The sequence below is a fragment of the Python bivittatus genome, unplaced genomic scaffold, assembly GCF_059951505.1.
Source record: "Python bivittatus isolate LINGU-HERP-01145 unplaced genomic scaffold, Pbiv_v1 ctg000320_np1212, whole genome shotgun sequence".
In the NCBI taxonomy this organism is placed as follows: Eukaryota; Metazoa; Chordata; class Lepidosauria; order Squamata; family Pythonidae; genus Python; species Python bivittatus.
Window position 1 is genome coordinate 4,774,238 of NW_028277052.1, and position 25,584 is coordinate 4,799,821.

Consider the following 25,584-nt stretch of genomic DNA (forward strand, 5'->3'; position numbering starts at 1 on the left):
ACCAGGAGATGGCAAGCGATGGGGAAACCGCGTGCCAGCTGGGCTACCAGGAGCCCAGATCCGAAGGCGTGATGGCGGGACCAGTCCAGGGCGAATGGCGCACGGACACAGCCAAGAGGGCGCCAGAGGACGGGTGGTCGTTCGGCGGGGGCAGGAGCCCCAACGGGTCGCCAGCATGGGGGTCGCGACGAGTAGTGACTCGGAACCCGAGGCCCGAGAGCTTGAGGAACGATTCACCCGACTGGAGGCCAAGATCGAGCAGCGGATGGATGCTGTCCAAGTGATGTTGCAGACCATCTTTCGGCGGGGCAAGGCCCCAGGGGCAGAGTCGCAGGCGAAGAAGGAATCGGGCGATAACGGCAGCAGTGAGGATATGACCTCAAGAAACTGCACGGAGCCTAGACCAGAGGTTGCGCAGATGACTCCAGTCCCTAGCGTGAGGAAGAGGGGACCCACAACCACGGCCAGTTCGCGGGGCGCCAAGCGGGCGCTCAGCAGCGGGACGGAGCCAGAGGGCTTGACGGGACGTGCGGTTCCCGGGAGCAGCGGCGCAGGGTCCGGGAGCCAGGAGCCGGAGGAGAGGCTGGACGGGCTGGAGGGTGACCTCCAGCAGCAGACGACAGCTGTACCGGGCATGCGGGAGGCATGGAGTGGCGGACCCAGGGCCCCGGCTGGGGCAGCCGCAGAGGGCGGCGTGGAGACCAGGCTAGCAGAAGTGGTCAGCCTGACGGGGAGCGCGAAGGGGGGTCGGCGGCCAGCAGAAGCGCCCCGATTCAGGAGCTCAAGGAGCGAGCTCTCGGGGCGCCCCAAGCCACTAACCTATCGCCCTGTGCAGGACAGGCTCCACTCAGAGATCCAGGGGGGAGCACCCAGTAGGGACGACCTGGAGGCTCTAGTGAAGTGGAGCTGGCTGGTGGAGACGGCGGGGGATGCCGGAGACCCGGGGAAGCGAGAGGCGCGAGCCCCGATACCAGCCACAGCGGACCAAAGTGAGGCGGCACCGGAGGCGAGGCGCAGGAGCCGACGGCAGAGGATCGAGGTTGGAAACGCCCGGCAGACTGCAGGGACCTGCTACCGGTGTGGAGGCAAGGGGCATCGGATGGTGCAGTGTCCCTCGAGGCAGGGGGTCTTGGCGAGCTGCACAAAGGACGGGGGCCAGCGATTCCCGGCTATAAGGGACCCCGACCGATCCTGGGAGGAGACAGCAGCTAGTGGAGCGGTGTGCAGCGGAGCCGGCTGGCTCACGAGGAAGCCCGGCTCTGCGAGGAGGGGAGAGCGAGCCAGCGGGAGGCGATGGCCGGCGACGCTGAGGCGCACCCCAGAGCAGCCAACGGAGTGGCAGCGTGAGGAAGGGCGGGACAGAAGAAGCTACTCGCCCATGAGGATCAGGGTCCACCTCAAGGGGGTGAGATCAGAAGCAGAGGCGAAAGTCGATGCCTTGCTGGATTCGGGATGCACCCACTGCCTGATCCACCCGGTACTGGCATCCGCGCTGGGGCTCAGCGTGAGGAGACTCAGGAAGCCCCTCGCACTCAGCCAGTTGGATGGATCGACGGCAGGGGGGGAACCGGCGCAGTATCGCACTGAGCCGGTCGGTTTGACAGTGGGGACAAGCCGGGAGGAGCTAGGCTTAGTAGTTGCCCCGGGGGCCGGCCATGCACTAGTGCTGGGGCTGGCATGGCTTACGCGCCAGAACCCGCACATCGACTGGGTGGCCAAGACGATGCGGTTCGGCGGCACCACCGAGCAGACGGGGTCGAGCTGCGGAGGTGGCACGAGAACAGGGGGCCCCACAGAACCCGGCGAGGTGGCGGCTGGGCGACGGCGAGCCGAGGGCTGGCGAGCTGCGACAGCGGCGGCAATAGAGCCCGGGAAACCAACTGCACACACGGCGAGGGCGGCGCCGAGGGGGACCGGCAGAGGAGCCGAGGCGGCAAGCGCACGAGAGAGCGTGGCAGCAGAGACGGTGCGATTCGACGGCACCACCGGGGAAGCCGGGTCGAGCCGCGGAGGCGGCGCGGGAGCTGAGGACCCCACGGAGCTAGGCGAGGTGGCGACTGCGCGACGGAGAGCCGAGGGCCGGCAAGCCGCAGCAGCGACAGCAGCGGGGCCCGGGCGACCAACCGCCCGTCAGGCGAATACGAGGACGGCGCCGAGGGCGACCAACAAACGAGAGGGGTCAGAGACCGCCGAGGTGGCGGTGGCATCAACGACGAAGGGCCCCACAGCAACGCAGGGGTCGGCTACAGCAGAGACGGTGGCAGCGGGACCCGAGGGCCCCGTGGCAAAGCAGGCGGCGATCACACTGGCATCAAGAGCGGGGGCAGGAGCGGCGCCGGGAGCCGACTGGTCCGCGCCAAGCGTGAGTGAAGCAACCGGCGATAGACTGGGACCTGGCCGTGGCCAGGGGAACCTGGAAGGTTGTAGGACACTGAGGGAGCCGCCACTCGAATTGACAGACCCAACAAGGACGACCCAGCTGGAGGCGAAAGGCGGAGCCCAACCCCCAAGGGAGAAGCAGGGGAAGGGAGCCGAGCCGGAGCTGAGGCGGCGCTGTGCAGAGGCGAGCGAGGGAGACCCCTGGTTAGTAAACAACAAGGACTCCCTGAAGAAACAAGGGACCTGCTGGGAGCACAAGGGGAGGCTCTACGTTCCAGAAGCTTGCCGGGTGGATGTGCTCCGGAGAGGGCACACCGAGGACACTACGGGACACTGTGGGTTTGTTAGGACTTTCCACCTCCTGCGTGAACAGTTCTGGTGGCCGTCTCTCCGGAGGGATACGAGGGAGTACGTGGCCAGCTGCTCGACGTGCGCAGCGGCGAAGGAAGGGAAGGAGGGGAAGGAGAACCTTCGGGGACCCATCCTATAAGTGACTTAGCCAAGGAAAGGCACACCGTTATGGCAGATGGGGGCAACACCCTAGTAGCCCAATTAAGAGGGGGACTTGTCTTCAGGGGGGCGGTATGTCAGGTTCGGTCAGCACGGGGCTTCGGGGAAGCTCGTAGCCAGCGAACTCCACCGGCGGCAGCTAGCGAGGAAAAGAGGAACTGAAAGCGCCGCTAATTAACGGGCCACCTGCGCCCAGCCAAACAGGAAAACCGCAGCGGAAGCTTTTAACTATAAACTGATAACGGCGCGAGCCAACAATGAACGGGGCCGCAGGCAGCGAAACAAGATCGCGCGCAGCACAGAACCCGCGGGCTTGCACGTAACGGGGAGGGACCAACCCAAGCCGGGGGGGACTGCCCATCAAGGACAATGGACCCTGACCGAACCTGCCATCATGGACAATCAAGGGGGATTATTGGGGGGCCAATAATCCGCAGCAGCAACGTGATCGCGGGGCGGAAAAAAAGCGCGGGAAGGGGGGAATATAACAAGTGATGCAATTGTACCAAGCCAGTCCTGGCTTTGCTTGTGACTACTACGTTACGCATGAGTAAACCTTCTTTGTGAACCACACGTGTCACGAGAGTTTCTCTGTCGAACGGGGCAAATCTCACACAATAGACACATAGAGATAAACCATATTTACACATCATTCAAAAGAGACAATAACAAAGCTAAGAAGGAAACAAAAAGACCAGAACACATCCTTTCCAGCAGCCAACACCACAATCAAGCAGAAAACAATACTCTAATCAAGGAGCTACCAAGGAGAAAACCAACCCCCTACCAAAATAGGCAGGACAAGCTACTGTATATAAACAGGGAGCAAAACTGTTGATGTTGATGATGTTACCTAGTTGGGTAATGAAATATCTGCAAGCAAACAACCAAGCTTAGAGAGCACCATGGACTCCACAGAAACATTTCATTGGTTTGAATTTGCTGTGTTTTGGTATCCAACTGTTCCAAAATAATAAGTTTCCAAGAAAAACAGTCCAAGGGAAGAGACCATTTTCCCATGTAGACTTACCTTTGTGAACATACTCTTCAGAGTTTCTTCTCTAAATGTTCTCAAGTCATGGAAAGGACCTTCTGTGGCCAGCCAGAACTTTAGAACTCCCGCTAGATATTCAGCTCTACCATTTTGTTTAGATGTTACATGAACTCTTGGGCTTTTAGTATGATGGGGAACCTTCTGTGGCCTTTTACCTGTGTACTGGCTGTTTTCTCTGATGGATCATTATATTGATTTATATTGAAATAGTCCCTCATTATTTGAAGGTGTTGGATGGAGAGAGTGCACATTTTATCAATAAAGGACTAAAGGACACCTGATGGTGGCTGTTATAGGAAACCCTAAGGGCACTTCCTCTCTCCTTTCTAGGCAAAAGCATAACAAGAGATGAAATTATTGTCAAATCAGCTACCCTTTAATAAGGACCTGACTAACAGATTGATCTTCAGCTAACTTGACCCAGACTAACTTAGCCAGCCTAATACAAAGTCCTCCCCACCCCCGACTTTTAATATCCCTTAAGTCATGTAAATAATGGGATGTTATTATTTACTCAAATTGGTGGTCCCATTTACAAAGCCAGCTTATGGTGTTTTTTAATCAGGTCCCCATACACTTTTCTGCACCAAAAGAAGAGAAAAATATACTTTAAACATTTGGTCCAAGGCAATAGTCTGGCTGTATTCCTGTGTATACACTCTTGGGGCGAAATCAAACATATCTTGTTGTTGACCAAATCTCAAGTCAATAGAAGAAGTCCCACAGGGGTTTAGTAACAGCAAAATCAGGCCTAGGTTAAGAACCCATAAAAACCTCACCCTTGTTTTTATATCCAAAAAGAATTTTTCCCTAGCTATGATTGACCAAACAAAACACACCCAGCCTTTCAAACTGCTTATCCATGGAAACAGGAAAGTAGCTTGACTCTTCCTGTTACAACAGCAACACCAGGGGACAACTGTATAGAAATGACAATTTTATAATCTCAGTGCAACAGTTGGAACCAGTGCACAGAGTGTCCCCATTACACATGTAAAACTGAAGAACTGGGCTGGGAAAAATATACAGTATCTCTTGAAAACACAATAAAAAAGAGTGCTACTCCAATGCATAACTCAAGGCTCATGTCACCTCTGCAAATGTCATGGAAGCTAATGAAATAATTCACTCTTTATGCAAAGATCAGCAGAACCAAATCTGAAATGTTATATACATATTCCCCAGCATCTCTGGTTCTTAAGATTTTCTCTCCTGATTTAAGCATTTGTCAAGAAGCTGTCTAACCAATCCCATCTACAAAAGACACTATAAAATTATCTCACTTGCAAGGCAGAAGGGACAGGAAAAAAAGAAGCCGGGCACTTTATCACTTATCAGCAGCAATGGCAACTGAAATGATAAATATAAGATAGATGAGGAAGGGGTATGACCCAGTGAACCCACTAGCTGGCTTTGACTGCATTCAGAATTAGCTTCAAGAAAAGGCCAGACTGTGTCACGGGTGCTTCAGAAAAGTTTCATTCCAAAACACAATCTGATCCTACACAATGTTGAAAGAAGGAAAAATAAAACCATATAAAGCCAATCCCCTTTTTCAAAGTTTTGTAATCTCAGGAAGATTTGCCAGATCAATTCATGCAATCTATGTTCATAAATCACCAAACCTGTAGCATTCCAGGATAACCACAACAATCAGCTTTCTTCCATCCATTCCCAAACATTAATTTCAAAGTTCTGAATTTTCTCTCCAGTCGATTCAAACAAAATGCAAACGTTTCATGGTACACAGTGAGTCAATTCCAGATGGCTGGGAGCAGGGGGAGATACTCAGTGGAGATTTAAGCCATGTTTATTGCAAGGAAAGCATTAAACTACTAAAATTAGACATGTTGAAAATGATACTAGACCTTCATAACTGCTTAGACATTTCAAGGTGTAAGGAGTAAACATGCTCAAGTGATTTGAAATGTTTCTCCACATAATTACTGAGATCAAAATACTTTTCTTAATGGCAGTGTAATGAGCAAGCCTTCTAAAAATAGGAACCCAGGAAGCCTGTATTTTGAATCCAAGATATATCCTTTTTATAGTGAGGGGCATCTATAACAATGCTGTTTTTGCTTTTCTCGAAGCATCGCTGAGATGATTTTGTTTCCATTTCCCATGCTTCTATCACTGTGGATTTTTAAAATCAGAATAATTAAGATCATGGGAGCTAGAATATAGGGGAAGCTTTTTGAAAGCATGTATTTCAGAAAGTGATGAAGACTGAGGGGCTGTTAAACAGGAAATTCTGAAGATTGGAGTTTAAATCTGTCAGTTCTGGATACTGGTGGGCATAGAGTCTATTAGACATTCTTGTTTCTGAGTAAGATGTAGAAGTCTGAAACTCAAGCATAAAAAGGCAACAAAGAATCTAAGAATATTCTCCACGTATCAAAGGAAACCTAACGAAATGGATTTTACTTTAGATGTTCCAACAATCCAGATTTCTTATGTAAGAGAGACATATACACTTTCCCTTCATTTGCCAGTGCAAAACTGCAAAGTCCAAAACACAAAAGCTCAGCTTTATATCTGGCTGCAGTCCAAGCTAAACATGAGTTGCACGCTGTTTCCGGCCTCTTTAGAAATCAGTGATGTCTAGTACTAGACAGAAAAGACAGACGGAAAAATGGACAGGTGGACAGCCTTCATTCTCCAAAATGTAAGCCTTGGAAATGCTGAATTCCAAACAATACAATGATGTTTTTGTTTCGGGGTAAGTATCCCGCTGAATAGATCCAAGTTCCCTTTGGAGGCTGCAACTTACTATTATTTCTTACTGCTTGTTGGAAAAGTAAATCCCAGCCATCTACCTTGCCTTCCAAATCAGCCCCTTGCACACAAATCTCTGAAGAAAGCCCGGCATTTTGACATATGGCCAGTGAGCAACAAAACGGCGAAGCAACAAAGAATCCACCCCACCGCCCACTCCATCATTTTAGCTCCGAATTTCGCAGAATGTACTGCGGAGCTGTTTATCATAACAGTACGGAGGAGGGAAGAAGAGGAAGAAGAGGAGGAGGAGGAGGAGGAGGAGGAGGAGGAGGAAGAAGAAGAAGAAGAAGAAGAAGAAGAAGAAGAAGAAGAAGAAGAAGAAGAAGAAGAAGAAGAAGAAGAAGAAGAAGAAGACAGCTGACTCTCTTGCCTCCTCCTCTGCCCCTTGACTGGGGCCACTGATAGAGAAAGAGGTTCAGGGAAGCAGCAGAAAGAATGGGAGACAATAGGCAGCCATGACATTGACAATGATGCCCCAGCGCCTTTCTTCCCTCCCGCTGCTAGAGTTTCATTCAACAGCCAGGGAGGTTGCTGCCGTCATAAGAATGGATAATGGCATGAGGAATGCAAGATGACCGGGAGGGTGGGGGTGAGGGGGGGGGATAGGGAATCTGATGAATTCAGAGCTAAAGATGGCAGAGTTCTCACCTTTCCCATTTTTTTTTTCAGACATTCCGGATAGAGACGTCCCGCGGAGAGGAGATGAAAAGAGTGTTCGGAAACTGTTGGGCATTTCTGAAGATTTTGGCTTTTGGCAAACCCAGTTTTAGAACGGTTTGGGGGGGGGTGGACATATGCTGGACGATGCCATCTGTGTGTGGGTCTGTGTCCGTGAGTGTGTGCATGCCTGTGAGTATGCGTGTCTCCTGTTTCATGTCCTGCGATCTGCCTCGCACACCTCTCTTGGTAAAAAGACTTTCTGTCCATGTAAGTAAGGGAGTGAGCGTGTCCCTTAAATGTTTGACTCGAGATAACCCATCTGCATGGTAAGGGAAGGATAGCCTATAGCAGTTACTACAACTATCAATTAGTCAGCAATTGCATGAGAACCCCAATCTTGGGGGGGGGGGTTTACAAAAGGTGGGAAATATGCAAATAAGCTCTAACATCTGGGTCACGTACAGTAACTTCCAACAAATCCTGTCTATTGTTTTAGCTTTGCCAGATGTCTTCTGTCTCTCCTTTTCGTATTTTGTATAGAAGCAGGTTCTTCACCATAAGGTTATCATGCAGTTTTGCCATCACCCTTGGGATGTTACACTTTTTCTTTTTCTTTTTTTTCCTTTTCAATCTGAATCTGGAATGAATGAAAAAGTGGCTTTGAAAAGCCCCCAGGAAGAATCATTTTTAGAAGCGATTGTTTTCCAGAATATATCATACAAAATGCAGATAAGTCCTTGTTATTTCCCATATATGTCTCATTTCCTTTCAATGGTGGGGGTAAAGATGGAGAGAAGTGATTAAATATACCTTAAATAATTAACAGAGGATCAAAGGTGGGGGTAGAATGAAAAATAAAGCAATTCCCCAAGACTACCCTGCTTTCTTAAAAACAGATAGCCCTATCTATCTATCTATCTATCTATCTATCTATCTATCTATCTATCTATCTATCTATCTATTTTTCAAATGTATATATGCCGCCCATTTCACTATACAAGTGACATCCTTAAAACTTCCTACAAGGCACTGGCCCCAGTAAGATTTTTTGAGAACTTGCTTCAGCCAGTGGCAGAGAGAAAAACCAGCACTGAAAATGAAGCACGTATACACAAACTCATATATAAAACGTTAGATGTTGATTTCATTCAGATGTTTTGGAGACCTGAAATGCAAATCGCTTTATTTCTGCTAAACAGCAACTTTTGTGCGGATATAAAACACACCGAAGGAAGAAGTCCAGACAGTGACAGAAGCTTGCACGCTGACAAGAACAAGCCAATAGCCTGCTGAAAAGCTGAGGAGTGAAATCACAGTGAATCTTCTTTTTTCTCACCCTCTGCAGTCTTAATATCCACTTGATTCATTCACTCTCAAAATTGCTCCAATGTGTAAATGAGAACTAGCAACAACAACAAAAGATGAGCATGATATAGCTGGGGCCCTTTAAAAAAAAAATAGGGGAATTGATTTATGGATATGACAAGAAAGGAGGAGGAGGAGGAGGAGGAGGAGGAGGAGGAGGAGGAGAAGAAGAAGAAGAAGAAGAAGAAGAAGAAGAAGAAGAAGAAGAAGAAGAAGAAGAAGAAGAAGAAGAAGAAGAAGAAGAAGAAGAAGAAGAAACAACGTGTGAAAAGATGGTGCTATTAATGGTGTGGAATGGTAAATACCACCACGTGAAACACTACAGTTGTGTGAATGTCTGCTACATATATAACAATGAACAATGAAATGAATGATGATCTCAGATAAATAGGTACACAATGACACTGACTTCTATCACCCATTTCATTAAATACACCAAAAAAATGGCGTCTCCCCCAAGAAAAAATGGATTATGGAAAAAGGGTAGAAGAGAGCTAATTGCTATGTTGCAGTTTTCCATCTTGGTGGAAATGCCAGATTCTGAAACCCTTTTTTCCCCCTAAATCAACTCAACTAGCAGCCACAAAAACAACACTATGAATCCAGGCAGCTTTTCACCCAACAAAGGCATATTAAAATCTACCCTTGGAACGGGGCAGGGTGGGGGCCTGGCTATATGGGAATGGGGAGGGGAACTGAGTGACAAATCCTCAATTGTTCATCTGCCACGGAGAAATCTCTTCTATACAAGAAAATCCCGAATCCTCACTCTTTCCGAACTGGTCAGCCACGCTGTGCACAATTTGCAAGGGACGTATGCGTTGAAAAACAGCAATTCTTTCAAGCATTTTTTTTTTTAAAAAAAATGGGCTCGATATTTGAAATTGGCTGGGATCCAAAAATAAGCTGGTTTTCGAGTAAGCATTAGCCCACTGGTTTCACAAAGCATGTCTTAGAATCAGCTCCTGATCTGAATGGAAAATGCAGGAGTGCACAGCACACAGTCATTAAAATGAATATGTTGTAATTAGCTGAGTAGGAAGAAAAATATACCACGGGGAAGAGTAGGAACTGATAACTTCATTTTTCCCCTTCAGGGTCTTATTTATACCCAACATACCTTCCATTACATTTGATTAAAATATTATAACATAAAAATGTTCTATTGTTTTTAGATCTGAAAAGGATAGATTGTGGCCTAACCTAAAGGACAATTTAGTATTTTAGACTGAGGTCCGTGCAAGCTGTTCCCATGGTCATTTGCACAGAATTATACTGTTCATTTATATAAATGAGAAATTGATGCATAAATATAAATAAATTATTCTTCTAGTTTGGCTAACTCACCCAGTCTTTGCTTGGCTCCTACAACAGGTTTTTTCCCCCCCTTTCTAAACTTTTGCTTTGAAAAATTTCGACAGTGACTTTGCTCGAATTTTCACACCTCCCCAAATAACAGATCCAATAAAAGACTTAAGAGAGTTAATTCAATGGAAGCTTCTAAATATGTTCGCCATCGCTTACTTAAATGGCCCACGAAGCAAGGCCTTAACATTTTCTGTGATGATCTTGTACTTTTGCCATAAATAAGAGGAACTGAACATCCTTGAAAACAAGAACAAAGAAAGTCCATTCCAATTCAAATCCAATGGTGATGACAATTCAAAAAATCCTGCTTCTTTCTTCTTTTTCCACCTGTAAAAAGATTCTTGATCCACTTCAGTCATCCAAAGGGAAGCAATTTTTCTCATTATTGTGTTGAAATCCCTTGATCCAGTCAACCCCTACACAATAAACATCCTGTTTGTTTTAAAAGCTAACTTTAAAGAAATAACACCTTTAAACAAATAGCAGTGACAGATGTCTGGGAGATTAACAGGAATGGCAAACAAAATCCAACTGAATTTTTAACCCTATCTAGAATTTTGAAAAACAAAAAAAAGTAAGGGAGGGAGGAAGGAAGGAAGGAAGGAAAAGATAAGGGGGGAGGGAGGGAAGCAAGCAGGCAGGCAGGCAGGCAGGCAGGCAGGAAGGAATGAAGGAAGGAAGGAAGGAAGGAAGGAAGGAAGGAAGGAAGGAAGGAAGGAAGGAAGGAAGGAAAAGATAAAGGAGGGAGGGAGGGAGGAAGGAAGGGAGGAAGGATAGGTCTTGAAACCCAGTGTTTTTAAATCAAAAACAAATTTAATATTTTTTTAAAAATCTTAGGAAAAGATGTCTTGTCAGAGCTATTTTCAGGATTCCAAAGCTTAATTTTAAAAAATATAAAGCATTTCAAACCAATTGCCATTTAGGAGTTCATATTGTAAATCTCCCAATGTTTGAAGGCCGTTACAAGATCTGACAAAGAACAAATAATTCATGTCCATCCTCCCACTCAAAAAAAAAAGAAAAAGAGGCGGGGGTACTTCAATCAGGAGCCCGCCAGGACAAAAATGCAGGGCTCAGCTTTGCACAATCCGTCACCTTTCATGAGTCTTTCAATTAAAGACACTGCAATCAGATCGATAATATGTAATAAGAAGAGAGCTCTGCATTTCTGGACCTATTAATTTGCTGAGTAACTGCGATGGATAAATGTGACCAGAAAAGAGATAACCACAGATATCAGCCCTATAATCTTTGGAAACAGGAGGGGTCTTTAGAAGCAGTTCCCCCCGCTAATGTCATCTCTGTCCAAAACTTCAAAGTGCTTTGAAGAGAAAACAGGCGATCACACTCACCGCTTCTTACATGCTTTATAGAAAGAGGTGCAAAACCTCTGCCCTCACCCCAACTCCAAAGTAGGTTTCTTTTCCTGAGAGTTACATAAACATGAAATGGCCATTCAAAACAAGCCAGAAACCACAGAGAGACCGAATGAAATGATCAGGAATTTTAATGCACAGACTTTCTCCCTTCCGATGATCACGAGACAAACCAAAGTAAGTTATGCAAAAACTGCCCCATTTGCATAATATTGCAGAACAGAGCTTTTCTGACCGCAGAATTTTGAATTCCCAAGGAAAGAATTCATTACAAAAAATGTTACCAATCACACACAGATGGCCAGTTCCACATATCCCACACGTGCACTTAATATCTGGTTGAAGCGTATGCAAAATGATGAATGGAATCCATTTCTCCTCCCAACATGGGCCATCTATCCCCCATTAGCTGCACAACTAGCCAGAAATATCTGGGACTTTGAAGCATGGTTGAATGAAAAAGGTCTTCAAATTGCATTTTTGAAGCTGGACAAGGATTAAGGAGCAGCATTGCATATTTAGACTTATTGACACACTGAGATAGACAGATAGAGCGATAGATGATAGACAGACTCACACACATCTCAGAAAATGGTGTAACTGCAGAATAGTCTCCAACAATGGTTTTATTCATACAGTATACCCAGAACTAAGAGACATGCATAGAGTACTATTACATATCTGGAAAGTGTAATGTAGCACCCTGTAATCCATCCTTCTCAAACCTGACATCCTTTGATTGTCGTGGGACTGCAATTCATGGAGTTCACCCTAAGCCTGACCTCTGAGGAGGCTGGTTGAATCCAAACCCCTCCTTGATGAAGGAAACTCACAGCAACAATAGGAAATGGCCTTGCAGCCTCTTCTCGAAGACATCTTTGAAAGGAGAGATCAATTCCACTGCTGAACTGTTCTCCAGGTGTCTTCTTAGCCATCCTGCATCTTGGTACAACTCACCTTTGGAAAGCATAATGCTCTCAAGAAAGTGAATCCTGAACACTTGGCTGAGTTTCCCTCTGCCCCTTCTCACACCAAGCAGAGTCAAGGCAGGATTATTTTGAGTTGGATGGCTGGTGTGGGTCTTCCGGGCTGTGTGGCCATGTTCTGGAAGTTTTGTTTCCTAACGTTTCGCCAGCACCTGTGACCGGCATCTTCAGAGTGCAGGAGCACAGACAGGAGCAGTTCTCTCTGCCTGTGCTCCTGCCTGTGCTCCTGCACTCTGAAGATGCCGGTCACAGGTGCTGGCGAAACGTTAGGAAACAAAACTTCCAGACCATGGCCACACAGCCCGGAAGACCCACACCAGCCATCGTATGCTGACCGTGAAAGCCTTCGACAATACATATTTTGAGTTCCTTTCTCATGTCTTCTCCTTTCCCAAGCCTGAGTTGTCTCTTATTTTCTTTTCCTGCATACCTTCTTCAAGGTTCTCTCTGCATCTCTCTACAAGCCGAGATCTTTAATTAGAAATGTCAAGGATCTTTGGGGGACTTAACTATTTGCTTTTCTGAACTAGCAGCTCTTCTTGCCAACCTCTGGGCCTCTAAAGCAGCTGGGGGTGGAGGGGAGGCAGAGGTTGCTCGTTCTGGAGCATTCCACAGTTTCACAGGGATCATGGGAGAGCGAGATGTTGCAGATTAACAGCCCAGCTCAATCAGGCAATCTCAGGAGCCAGTATGGCAAGGACCTTGGTGGCCTTAGATAACAAATTTCTCTGAACTTAGTTGGGGTTCTCCAGGCTTAGGGACATCAATATCAAAGATCAAAAGATCACCATTTTCATTTTGCAGACATTTCGTCTTGCTTGGCTCTGAAGTCTGAGGAGTGGAACATCAGCTCCTAGAGCAGACAAAGTTGTTTGCTCTTGTTGCCTTGCCTTTTCTACCATTCAGAATTTAATCACACTTCTTGGACTATGTATCCTGACCTGGCCCTTTGGCAAGGACAGAGCATTGCTTTTAATGTGTTGTTAGCCACCCAGAGTTGCATTTGCAAGATGGATGACCATAGAAATTGAATGAATGAATGAATGAATGAATGAATGAATGAATGAATGAATGAATGAATGAATGAATGGGCTGATTTCTCATTCATATCAATTGCACGTGTTTAGTCTTAAATACATGATACCCTTAATACAGCAAGCTTTGAACTTAAGAGAGGTCTCATTTAGCAAGTTGATCACTTTCTACCTGGAGGCAGTTTGAGTATGGGAGAAACCTACTTTGTACTGAGGTACAAAGCTCCCATGAAATACCCAAGATAATGAATGGATATGACCAGTAAAAAAAAGAATTTTCACCATTGGGGTATCTGCTTTTGGACTATATTTTCCCCTACCTACTTTTTCCATTTTCTACTTTTTCTATTTCTACTATTTTCTACTTTCTGGGCAAATGGATGACCCTAACCAATTAGGAGTTGCAAATGACATAGGATGACCTCATAATACTACCGTCAGTGAGACTTTATATCAGCACAGCAACCCAAAGACACTCAACAGGAGACAATAAGAGTTTTTTGCACTCATCACCACATAGAGAGAGGGAGGATGGGTGAAAAAGGCAGGTTTGACCTAAAATACAGTCAACACTTAGCAATTCAGTCTACTACAGCTATACAGGCTCTGTACCAGGAGAGCAAACAGACATTGTCCATCTTGTATAGATGCTTGTTCTCATCAGAGTTCCAGGAAAAGCTCAGAGTGATATGCTCACTGAATTTCCTTTGAAAGAAAAAAAGGAAGACAAAAAAATCATAGGGGAATAACAACCTGTGGTCTCTTTTGACTCCAGTGATTCTTTTAATCCCATGCCAAAGATTTCAAGGAACTTTAAACGAGAGAATATGCTTCGTTCTATAACTGCTCAACAATTTAATCTCCAGAATGCACCATCCCTTTCTTTTCCCCAAATTACCATCTGCTGCACCTTGCATTTGTCTCCCTTGCTGGACCCTCTGGCTTTTGCCCGAATCCTTCTTGTTCATTCAGTGCTTTTAAATTTCTCCTTGGGCCTTCTGCTTGGGAGCAGACAATAGAGGTGATATGGGCCATTATTCATGAGGAACATCATGTGCAACGTGAGAAACTTCTCATCTCCTGACCCTTGTTAGCATAAGAATTGATGATAAAATTCAGAACTGAAAAGGAGGAGAAGAGAACCCTTCTGGGAAACCAGAGGTAAAAAGTGAGTAAGTGTAAAGGAGACAGAGAGTTTTCCTGCCAAGATTCAGGGTGGAAGAAGAATCACAAAGTTTCTGCAGTTAAGAAATTACTTAAATTTTAAAGCTTTAAACTAAAACTAAGAGCTACTTCTGATGTTGCTGAAAATATTGGACAGGAATTTAGGACTCTCTTAAAATGTAGGACATTTCTTACTGAAGGCTTCAGTCTTTGGCAGAATTGCAAAGTGGAGGATCTACTGAAACCAATATGTCTTATTTTCAAATAAATATGAAAAAAAAACACTAAATAGTTATTCAAATATTGCATCCTAGTTGAAGAGAAAATCAAGGCTGCTCATTCAACTCCATATAACTAAGAGCCACTGTCATAAAACCAATGATTGGGAAGCATGAAAATTTGTTTCTCTAGCTTTGCTTTTCGAAAGCTTTTGGAGAAATGAATAGAACATCTCTATGAATAGATGAACAGCTATGAATGGCATAGCTCTAGGTTCCTTAGCAGTTCAAGGGAGAGCTAAAATAGTTTCCATTCCATATTATTTTTATGTATCAAGAAAGAATATGATATGAGGACACATTTGAGCATTTGCTTCATCATCTGTAATATGAAGATGTATTGCTCTTCTCGTGCAAGACGATCCTCAAAATGGTCTTCTCTTGAAAGGGACATGTCAATGCCACTGAAGTGTTCAACTTTTCTCCTGAACACATGGACGCTGCCAACTCAACCAGACAAACTCACTCCAAAATCAGAGAAAGAATACTCACAAGTGGGAGAGTCATGGCTCTACAGCTCTTCTGTGTACTGCTCACCAGGATCCCTGCCAGACCCAAATAAACAAGTAGTTGAAGACCCAGGCTGCCTCCTTAGCCTTCACTGGTACATGTACTCACATACACACAAGCAAGAGGATATAAAATAGATTCAACACCTTTCAATAAACTGGGAATCCATCATCCTTTGACTTGGGGATGGGAAGAAAACCCATTTCTTGTTTTTATAATTCTAAGTCACAATTAAACACAATGAAGAATGTTTATGGACAAACTAGCCTTTACATATAGCTTGCAAGTGGTTTATATTTGAAATCTCACATGCAACAGAAAAGTTGTTTATAAACTGTCCACTGTATTTCAGTCCAACTTACAAGTGGCTAAAATTCCAGGTCAGGTGGAATAAGACTGCCCTCTTTTCTTCATGGAAGTTCTAAGACCTCAGGTAGGAACTCTGCCAGAAGATGATCACTTAGATATTGCAAGAATTCACTGCTTTCCAATCTTTCCTTTTGGGTATGATAAGTCCAGGCCATTTACTGCTAATTTTATCACGTTTGCCATGAAAAATTGTATGTTGCAAACAGCCCTTTCCACTGGAGAACTTAAATGATTATATTATATTCTTTCCAGACTATATTAGAGAGGTAAAAAAAATATATAGAAATGCACTTTTTTTACAGTGAGAAATATGGTTCATGAGCGAAATCTTCAATATTTTATCAGTTTACTGTGCTTCTCTGTAAGTAGGCCATCCTATGGCATCAGAGATCTTTCCAAGCTCTTGCATTAGGGGAAAAAAGATCCTATTTCTTTAAGTTCTACTACTGACATCTTACAGTATTGAGAATTATCCATGTTTTGCTACCATGTTTGTTTTTACTACCGTGTTAGTTTTGTAGTCTTTTGCAGTCTACCCATGTTTTTATCTCTAATTCTGAAGTAAACAATTGACTATTCTACACTTTTGTGCTTAGAGGTATGAAGGAAAGATTGTAACTGTACTTATTTAATTTATTTACTTAATTATCAAACTTGGGTGGCATACAATAAAACTTTGTGGATGTTCTCTATCTCCTCTTCATCTCCTTTTTGCATATTGCAAAAATGAAAAAAGACAAAGAAAACTGACTGCTGTCTGTCTAAAAGGACTTTTTAGAATCACATTTTATTTGCTTTTCACTTTTTTTGCAGTTCTTTTAGGGAGGGGACTGGAAAGGTTATGATTGTATTAGTGCTTCCGTATGCAGGTAGTCCCCAATTTAAGAACGAATTCTGTTCCCAAGGTCTGTCCTTAAGTCGAATTTATATGTAAGCTGGAACAGTATTATTTTACAATACTGTATAAGTAGTATTGGGTAATCAACTCCAATCATTGTGTCTTTAACTTGAATCATTGTGTATTTAACTTGAATTTTGCTACAGTAGGCTCCGTTCTTAACTATGGATCATCCTTAAACCGGACGTTCTTAACCCAGGGACTACCTATACCCGAGTTTCTGTGTATGCCATTTCCCCCCATTCTTTAATATTAATAATCCTTTATAGAGTTGCTTTTTTAACATGGAATGTTAAGAACCTGAGGTGTCCTACTTAGCATAAGTTTCTTTTTTAAAAAAATAAATAGAAACTACTTTTTTTTTAAAAAAAGAGAAATTTTAAAAAATCCTGGAACAAAGCAATACCAAACCACTTTCGTATTTTTGCCAAACACAAACAGAAAAACCCACATGAATTTATCCATGTAGACACTGGGATACGCAACGCATATCATGATTTCAATTGGTAGATCAAAATCCACTAATGGATGAGGAAGCCGTATCAGACGAAGCATTCCGTTTGTAAATCTTCACTGTAAAGGTAGCTACTTCATGATAACAATGATATGTTTTATAGATAAATCAGAAGGTTCCATTCCTAATCTGGTTTTGCAATATGTGAAGTGGCATCTTGACTGGTTGCTCTATTAACTGCAGTCAATTAGACATGACACCATCGGGACTCAGTAATATTTTTTAAATCTTTGGGATTGTGTTTAGGTTGTTTTATCATTATTCCTTTGTTTATCTAGGTCAGTGTTTCTCAACCTTGGCGACTTTAAGACCCATGGACTTGAACTCCCAGAATTACCCAGCCAGCAAGGCTGGGGAATTCTGGGAGTTGAAGTCCACGGGTCTTAAAGTCGCCAAGGTTGAGAAACACTGATCTAGGTCATGCTGGATGTTGAATTATGGGAGTTGAAGTCCACTCATCTCAAAGTTGCCAAGGTTGAGGAACGCTGACCTAGGTATAAAGAATCCCAAGAAGTGTTCTCATCTGGTAGACTTGAACTAATCTCCAACTTTGACACAAATGAAAGAAACTCTAAGATGATCTAGAACTCCTTTGAGTGTTTGGCATAAGATAAATGTGATTAAGATGAATATAACTTTGAGGTTGATTTATATTTTAAAAGGTCTTCCTATTTTCATTCTTTCCCATTACTTTAAACAAATTTATATGCTATTAAATAACTTTCTCCAGGAAGATCATCCTTTGAGACATTCACCGCATAAATTACAATTGCCTATTGGGAAAGACAGATTTAATTCTCTTCCCTGTCAGACTTATTACTTGGGATTTATTTTAGCTCCAGCTAAAATAATTCAGAATTTACCCATTCTTTGGGCTCATCTTGAAATCTATTATTTGACCATACTGAAATCTTGACAAGAACTGGGATCCTTGTTTGTTCAGAGATGAGTTTCAATACTCCACAATGATGCAGAATATCTATGGAAAATATTGTAGTGCAGGTATAATTCTGATCCTTTCATTCATGAAAAGCTTGTATTGTTTTTTTCATTTATAAATAGCCAATAAATCTCCTTTGGAGGCAAATGGGGCCTTTTGTAATAATATTACCTTGAACAACTTAATACAAATAAAACAAACTTAAGAACTTTTGCAAAACTTAGAACCAAATTTGATTTACAACAGAATGTTTCTTGCAATGTGTTTAAGATTATAGTTTTTGGGGCTGATTAGTCCAAATGTCATCACATTTGTTGGAGAGTTTGAAAGAATTATAACTCCTGAGCCAGTAATTCAATTTTATAAGCTAAATTTCATTAACCTGATATTGCATACTTAATTAAAACATTGTGAAATTAATATTTTTAACCTTAAAATGAAGGTGGTGGAGGTTTATTTTTTTATTATTATTTATTTTTGGTCCTTTTAAGTCATTTTTTTTTTAAATTCCTTGAGGCTGCCCAGAGAAGCCTATGCAGTTATCTCGGCAACATTTTTTGGAACTTCTCTGTCCTTGCCCTCTTCCTAGGCCTGAGGAAGAATGACTGACTGAAACTCAGCCTCCAGTTCCTCGGCTGGTGCCTTAAACCACTGCACCATCAAAATGAAGTTAATACAACAACAACGGCAACATTTGTGTTGTGTATACTGGACACCTTAGATGATGTTTAGTAAGAGTGGGTTGCAATCACCTTGCTATTGGAGACGCAATTCAGAGTTTGGAACATTAATCTATATAGTTTGGTCTTGGCCTACTGTTCTTACTTTTTGGGCAAAAATCCACTGGATTATTGAAATTACTTCAGACGGATGTTGCGTATCAAGCATGCATTTTGCTTTTTACTTGAAAGGGAATACAGCTTAAGCCTTTACACCAAGTTTTAAAAGCAGTGTGGTTCTCTACTGTCCTTGTCCATATCTTATTTCTAGCTACCTTATCCTGTTTCTAGCTTTTGTCAAAGGTGGATTTCAGTTATCTTCCCCTCTATATTTGCAGGATTCTTCATCCCAGTTGATGGTGTTCTCCTTGCTATGAATTCACATTGAGAAGCTTGCCCTGAAAGCCCAATGGAATTATAAATAATGTTTTAAAAAGAACAATTAAGGATCCAGAAGAACTGACTTCATGTAGATATGCAGAATGGTACAACATCATGAAATCAAGACAGACCAGACTTGGGTTTAAACAATGGATATTTTATTGCAAGAACATATATGAACTATGCAATTCTTAATTTCTAGCTTGACAAAAGCACAGTCTGAATCTAGTCCATATTTTCTTTGAAGTACTTATTATTCCAGTCTACCAATCTACCATTTTTCAAAAACAAACAATGAAAACAAAATACATTTGTTATCATTCACAACATTTGATCACAGAGGTAGTTTGTATTCATCCACCCGCATATGGAGTTTGGTTCACAACTTCTCTTAAAGTATGCTTTTTAGAATGCAACTTTTCTTAGTAATATTTGCAATTTTCTAAAATACATTCTTTTTTTTTAACCTTGTTTGCATGAAATTTCAAATGGACGGACATCAATACACTGGCACAATCCATTCTTGCATATTGCATCTTTTTCTTCCCATTTCAATCCATGATGAAATTCTTTACATTCTTGAGAGCATTAGGCAAGGAAGGGCATATTTGCACAGGCTTTGTCATTCCCTTCTTCCAGGCCTGATTTCAGTAATAAAAAAGAATGTTGAAGCTGAAGCTTAATTCTAGATAATAATTTTAAAAACTGCAGAGAGGTATAACGGTTGAATACTGCTGGCACCTCTTTTGAAATCCTGGTAATGTTTGAGATCTGGAGATGTTAAAGAGCTACTGTGTCTCACCTGGACCTTCTCGTGCATTCAGATCATTGCCAGAGGCCCAACTTCAGATGCATGCTTTCCAGGATCCTGGAGGGCATTTTGGAGATGGTATCCAAAAGATTTAAGAAGATTTGTCTGGTACTTCTTCTGATGTCATTCCAAACATTTCTAAAATACTGATTTCCCCCTGTTTTGGCAATGCTCATGCCTTGTTTCCTATCTTTTCTATTTCAGTTATGCTGGTCCTGCTATGATATATTCATTCTTTTCATTGACTTAGAATGAGGTCAAAGAACAGGAATGCACATTTAAAAATACATGCATAAAAAAATAACATTTGTGCTCTCAAATTAGAGTTGTTCTCCCCAGATACTTGCTTCCCTGTCATGTCTTTCCAACCACTATAGTCTGTCTGTCTGTCTGTCTGTCTGTCTGTCTGTCTGTCTGTCTGTCTGTCTGTCTGTCTATCTATCTATCTATCTATCTATCTATCTATCTATCTATCTATCTATCTCACTCAAACTCATGTATATGAAGTCAAATAATTCCTCATAGGTTTGTTCTTATGGAAACCATTCCTGGACATCCACAACAGCACATATTCAGTATTCCTATCTTCCCATGTATAAGATACAGGCAGAAAGTCCATGTACATACATGCCCGTTATGCTATTCCCTTTCAAGGTAAGCAACACTATGCAGAGACCAAAAAAGGAGTAAGGAATTCTATGCCAAAGATATTGAAAGCATGAGATAAAAAAAGAAAAGGAAATGTAGCTGAAACCAGTTTACACCAACATAATTCACTATACCACTCCTTACCATTCTTTTCTTGAAAACCTCCCTTCATTCACAAATTGGTTCATACACTGCATTTCCTTCTGTAAACTTCTCACCTCTTTTTCAGAATTTCATTAACCCCATCCAACCATTCATTCTCATTCTTCCCCTTCCTCTCAGCCCATTCACTCTTCCTTCACACATTTGTTTTTCAATTTACTCTTCATCCATTCTCTGTAGATGACCAAATGATTTCGGTGTACCTTTTTTCCTCACAAACTGGTCACCCACTTTTATATTCAGTGAATGTTCCAATAGAAGAGAATATCTGTAGCTCAGAGTTGAACTGTGGAATCCCTGGTGCTCTCTGAGCTTGGTTGTTTGCTTGCAGACGTTTCATTACCCAACTAGGTAACATCACCAATGCAAGTGAGTGTGGGGTTTGCTCCCTATTTATATACAGTAGCTTGGCCCGCCAGTTTTGGTGGGGGTGTGGTTTTCTCCTTGGTACTTCCTTGATAGTTTTCTGCTTGATTGTTTGCCTGGTGTTAAGGAGGACAGACTGGTGGTAGGACAGACAGGCAGAAGACTAGCACAGCGCATCCATGAACACCAACTAGCAGTCAGAAGACACGATGAGAACTCCTTAATCTCGCAACACATGGACAGACTCAACCATAGCTTCAACTGGGAAACTGTGAGCATCCCAGACCAAGCTAAATCCAAAAATGCGAGGGAATTCCTGGAAGCTTGGCATTCAGACAAATCAGCCATTCATAGACACGTAGAGATAAACCACATTTACACACCATTCAAAAGAGACAATTAAAAAGCTAAGAAGGAAACAAAAAGACCAGAACACATCCTCTCCAGCAGCCAACACCCAGATAAGCAGGGATTAACACCAGACAAACAATCAAGCAGAAAACAATACCCTAGTCAAGGAGCTACCAAAGAGAAAACCAACCCTCCACCAACACTGGCAGGGCAAGCCACTGTATGTAAACAGGGAGCAAAACTCCACATTCCCTCAGACTGATGATGTTACCTAGTTGGGTAATGAAATGTCTGCAAGCAAACAAGGGCACCAAGGACTCCACAATGAACATTCATTCAGCACCATCATTTTTTATCTTATCTTTGTGTGTGTCAACCACATACTTTTGTTAAGTACCCCATTCTCATTGCATTCAATTTACTACTGAAAGGGGGGGCACCGTTGGGGTTATGTTTTACCAGGAATCAAGAACAGAGCTGACCCAGAAAAAAATATTTTCTCTCATTTGTCTGAAATCTCTTTAATGCAAACTAGATTGTACGAGTAAATATTGTACTATTTATTCAGGCAAACCTGAATATAAAATCTATATAAAATCAAACCTGAATATAATTCCTTGATTGTATATCAATGGCTGCCTAATCAAACTCCAAACATGTAGCATAGTTAATATTTTGGTGCCCATCAGATCCTCTATCTTCTGAAATTATTTTGGTGAATTCTTCTGGAAATTCCAAAACATGCTAGATGCTACCACCACAACAGAGAAGTCAGAATTTTCAAGCAAATTCATTTTAAAGGCATGACACCTTCATTTCTCAAGAGCAGTGTGGAACCTCATAGACACTGTAGAATTTCATGCACAGAATTAAATCTCAGTGTTTCATCTAGCTGGATAATTTGAGCATATTTGCAGGAAATAAATCTGTTTCCTACCTTCTTGATATATACAGTTTTTATGTATGGGAAACATTATATATAAAGAAAATTTCAAATGCTTTACTAAATTATTCAAGATATTAACTTCAGCTTTCAAGAAAGCTAAGAGACACAAATCAGATTTTAAATTATGGCAATGGATTTCTCAGATACTTCTTCAGCACCTTCCCTTTTGAGTTAAAAGAAGGTGAGAAACAAGGGATTCCCCCCGATAAAAAGATCCAAAAATGACATGAAAACAAGTTGCTGCCCTTGCGCGCAGCCCACCCAAAATTATTTTTGTTAATCTAAAAAATGAGTGAAAATCCTGAATTTTCTAAGTCTTATCTGACTATGCTGAGATCCTGACTTTAAATTGCTGAAATCTCCTTAGATTTCAGATAACTGGGACAGAGAGAACAGGCCATGGCATTTCTGGGGCCTGAAGACTGCCACTCGTGGTACTCTATGACCTCAGCCTAAGATACGCCACCTGATTGTCCTTACACCTAAAACAGTCTTGGAGAGAAACCAAGGTCCCTGAGCTGGTTTCCTCTCTGCTTTCACAAACAGATATGTCAGAACAGAGGAAGCTTTGATGGGTTTCTCCAAGGCATCCTATCCTCCAGCTGATGGACAGAGAGGAGTCTTCAAAGCCTTCTTCCAAGCATCTGTGTTGTGAATCTGACTCTAGTTTGGCTAAGGGTGCTTCCACACCACCATCCTTTCTAGTTCCCATAATGAATTTTGCATCTGGACCACACAGTAAACTGTCTTCACAAAGGCTAAGCGATAACTTTGTATGACGCTCAGAGTCATTTGTGTGGGATGGGTGGCTATATAAATTTACCAAATCAGTCAATCAATCGCTGACCAACATGAGAATACCAAAAACGATATTTAGTTGCCTGCCAGGAACCACCAGATAATCATCAACCACACAAATACATGGCCTTCCAAAAAGAAAAGAAGATACACTGCTATTGCGCTCTCTTTCTGTTTTTCATTCATAAAATGGAACCGTTGCTGTACAATGCTGGTGGTCATGTGACATGGAATGAGGGGACAGGATAAGACAAGGATTCTTCCTGTTAGGAAAGCGGATCTTCCGTGTTTCAGATGCACTGCAGACTGAGCTGGAAAGAAATACTCAGCTGCCAAACACCATCATGGAACCCCAAAGGTTCAGAACTGATTCTGGAGTGGTTTAAACTGGAAAGCCCTGGGTGTAAGTGCACTAAATGAGTGAGTGGAAAGAATAAGGTGGCTCCTAATGTGTTTTGCATATAAATATAAATATGATTGACAGGCACCATTACAAATCACCAGGTTTTATATTGTGAACATCTGTCTCTGTCTCTCTCTCTTATTCTTCTATCTATCTATCTATCTATCTATCTATCTATCTATCTATCTATCTATCATTTATCTATCTGGCTTTAGGTTATCTTATAGAATGCAACTGCTCTTTAAGATGCATCATGGGAGAAAAGAATACAATCATAAATATTTGGGGAACTCCCCAGAAAGGTAGCTGTTGAGGACAGAGAGTGGTTGGCTACACCCATGGTGCTAAGTCATGATGATGTATCCCTGATGCATTGAACAAACAAGTGGCATGGTTCGCACATGATGGTAGGCCATAAACTATTGTTTCCAAACCACATTGGCTGGATTTAGGCACATGCTACGTCAGAATGAAACCAGCTACATTATAGTTTAGCATGAGATATGAACCAATGACTGAAGTCTGACAGTTGCTTAATGGACTCTTCTTGTTCAGCTAGATCTGGGGGCAACTCAATATGCTCCCATTCTGGGCACAGGTGTCTTCTACAGAGCAAGATGATGAAACACATGTTATCATGTTGTTGTTTAGTCGTTAAGTCGTGTCCGACTCTCCATGACCCCATGAACCATATTGCACCAGGCCTTCCGGTCCTTCACTGCCTCCCTGAGTTTGCTCAGTTTCATGCTCATTGCTTCAGTGATGCTATCTAACCATCTCATCTTCTGCCGTCCTCTTCTCCTTTTGCCTTCAATCTTTCCCACATGTTATCATGCCACAATGCAAACCCTGATATTAGATATCTATGATTCTGGGATTTTAATATGCTTACTAGATTCACATACAGAATATCCGACCTTTGATATGGTCAAAACTCATGAAGCTCAGCTGCATGCCTTTCTTTCTTTTGAATTAGTTCATAGTTTCTGCTTGTTTTTAATATACTTTTGTTCTGTGCTGTTCAGCTAGTAAATGATGATATGCTTTTCACAATTCCTTCTGCCTAAATATGCACAAGGCTGGTATTTGGATCTCATGTATGATGGAACTTTTAGCTGTTTCTACTAGGACTGAAGATGGGGGTCTGTGCATGATGGGTACGAAGGGCAATCTTTACAGTTTGTCATATAGTTCTCATTTTTGATTCCAACCTAAGCTGTCAAGCTAGGAATGCTCCCTTGATTCTAGTTCCATCTGAATCTGGGTTATGACCCAAGGATTCTATTTTCAGGCAGAAAAATTTTCCCCCGTTGCCAAAGAGCAACCACAACCAAGGTGGACAAAATGAGAAGCAAGAGGCCGTGACAAAAGTAACAGAGGAAGAATGGGAATTCATTCTGGTGTCCCAGTTCTGGCAAATCACAGTAAATAATGCTAATTGAGAATGAGAATGGGCCATGGGAAATAAAGGAAGGAGGGTCATTTTCAGATCCAGGTGCTGTTAAATTCTACGTAGCAGTTGTAGATTTATTTATTTACTTACTTAAAAGCTGGTGGCAGAAACAAGCAGTTCATTAGCCACACTGGTCTTTTCTCCATTTTTATTCGGAAACCATTGCGTTTTTCCACGCCCAGGATTACAAATTCACACATTCCCCACCCCCTTACACATCTTCTCAGTACAGGCATCTGGGACATCTGCAAAGCATATGACAGATATTTTGCAGGAAAAGCGCGCTCTTGCAGCCTAGCAGCTCATGGGCTGAGTTGGAGGTCCATACGAGAGGACAAAGGCAAACATCTACCCTAATGC

The 25,584-nt window shown here is 42.7% G+C and overlaps 1 protein-coding gene and 1 long non-coding RNA gene across 3 annotated transcripts in view; one reads left to right on the top strand and one right to left on the bottom strand.

Moving 5' to 3' along the window:
• LOC103058777 (uncharacterized) overlaps positions 1-25,584 on the bottom strand; it is a 191,636-nt gene that overhangs the window by 157,284 nt on the left and 8,768 nt on the right. The window lies entirely within an intron of this gene.
• On the top strand, positions 266-18,791 carry LOC148216193 (uncharacterized). The gene is made up of 3 exons (XM_088138782.1): positions 266-718; positions 836-1,119; positions 18,776-18,791. The coding sequence occupies exons 1-3, from the start codon at positions 266-268 to the stop codon at positions 18,789-18,791; spliced, it is 753 nt and encodes a 250-aa protein (XP_087994908.1).

Coding starts and splice junctions, on each gene's coding strand:
- LOC148216193 (XM_088138782.1), top strand. CDS start 266: ATGGATGCTGTCCAAGTGATGTTGCAGACCATCTTTCGGCGGGGCAAG. Junction 719..835: donor AGACCAGGCTAGCAGAAGTG/GTCAGCCTGACG, acceptor CGCCCTGTGCAG/GACAGGCTCCACTCAGAGAT.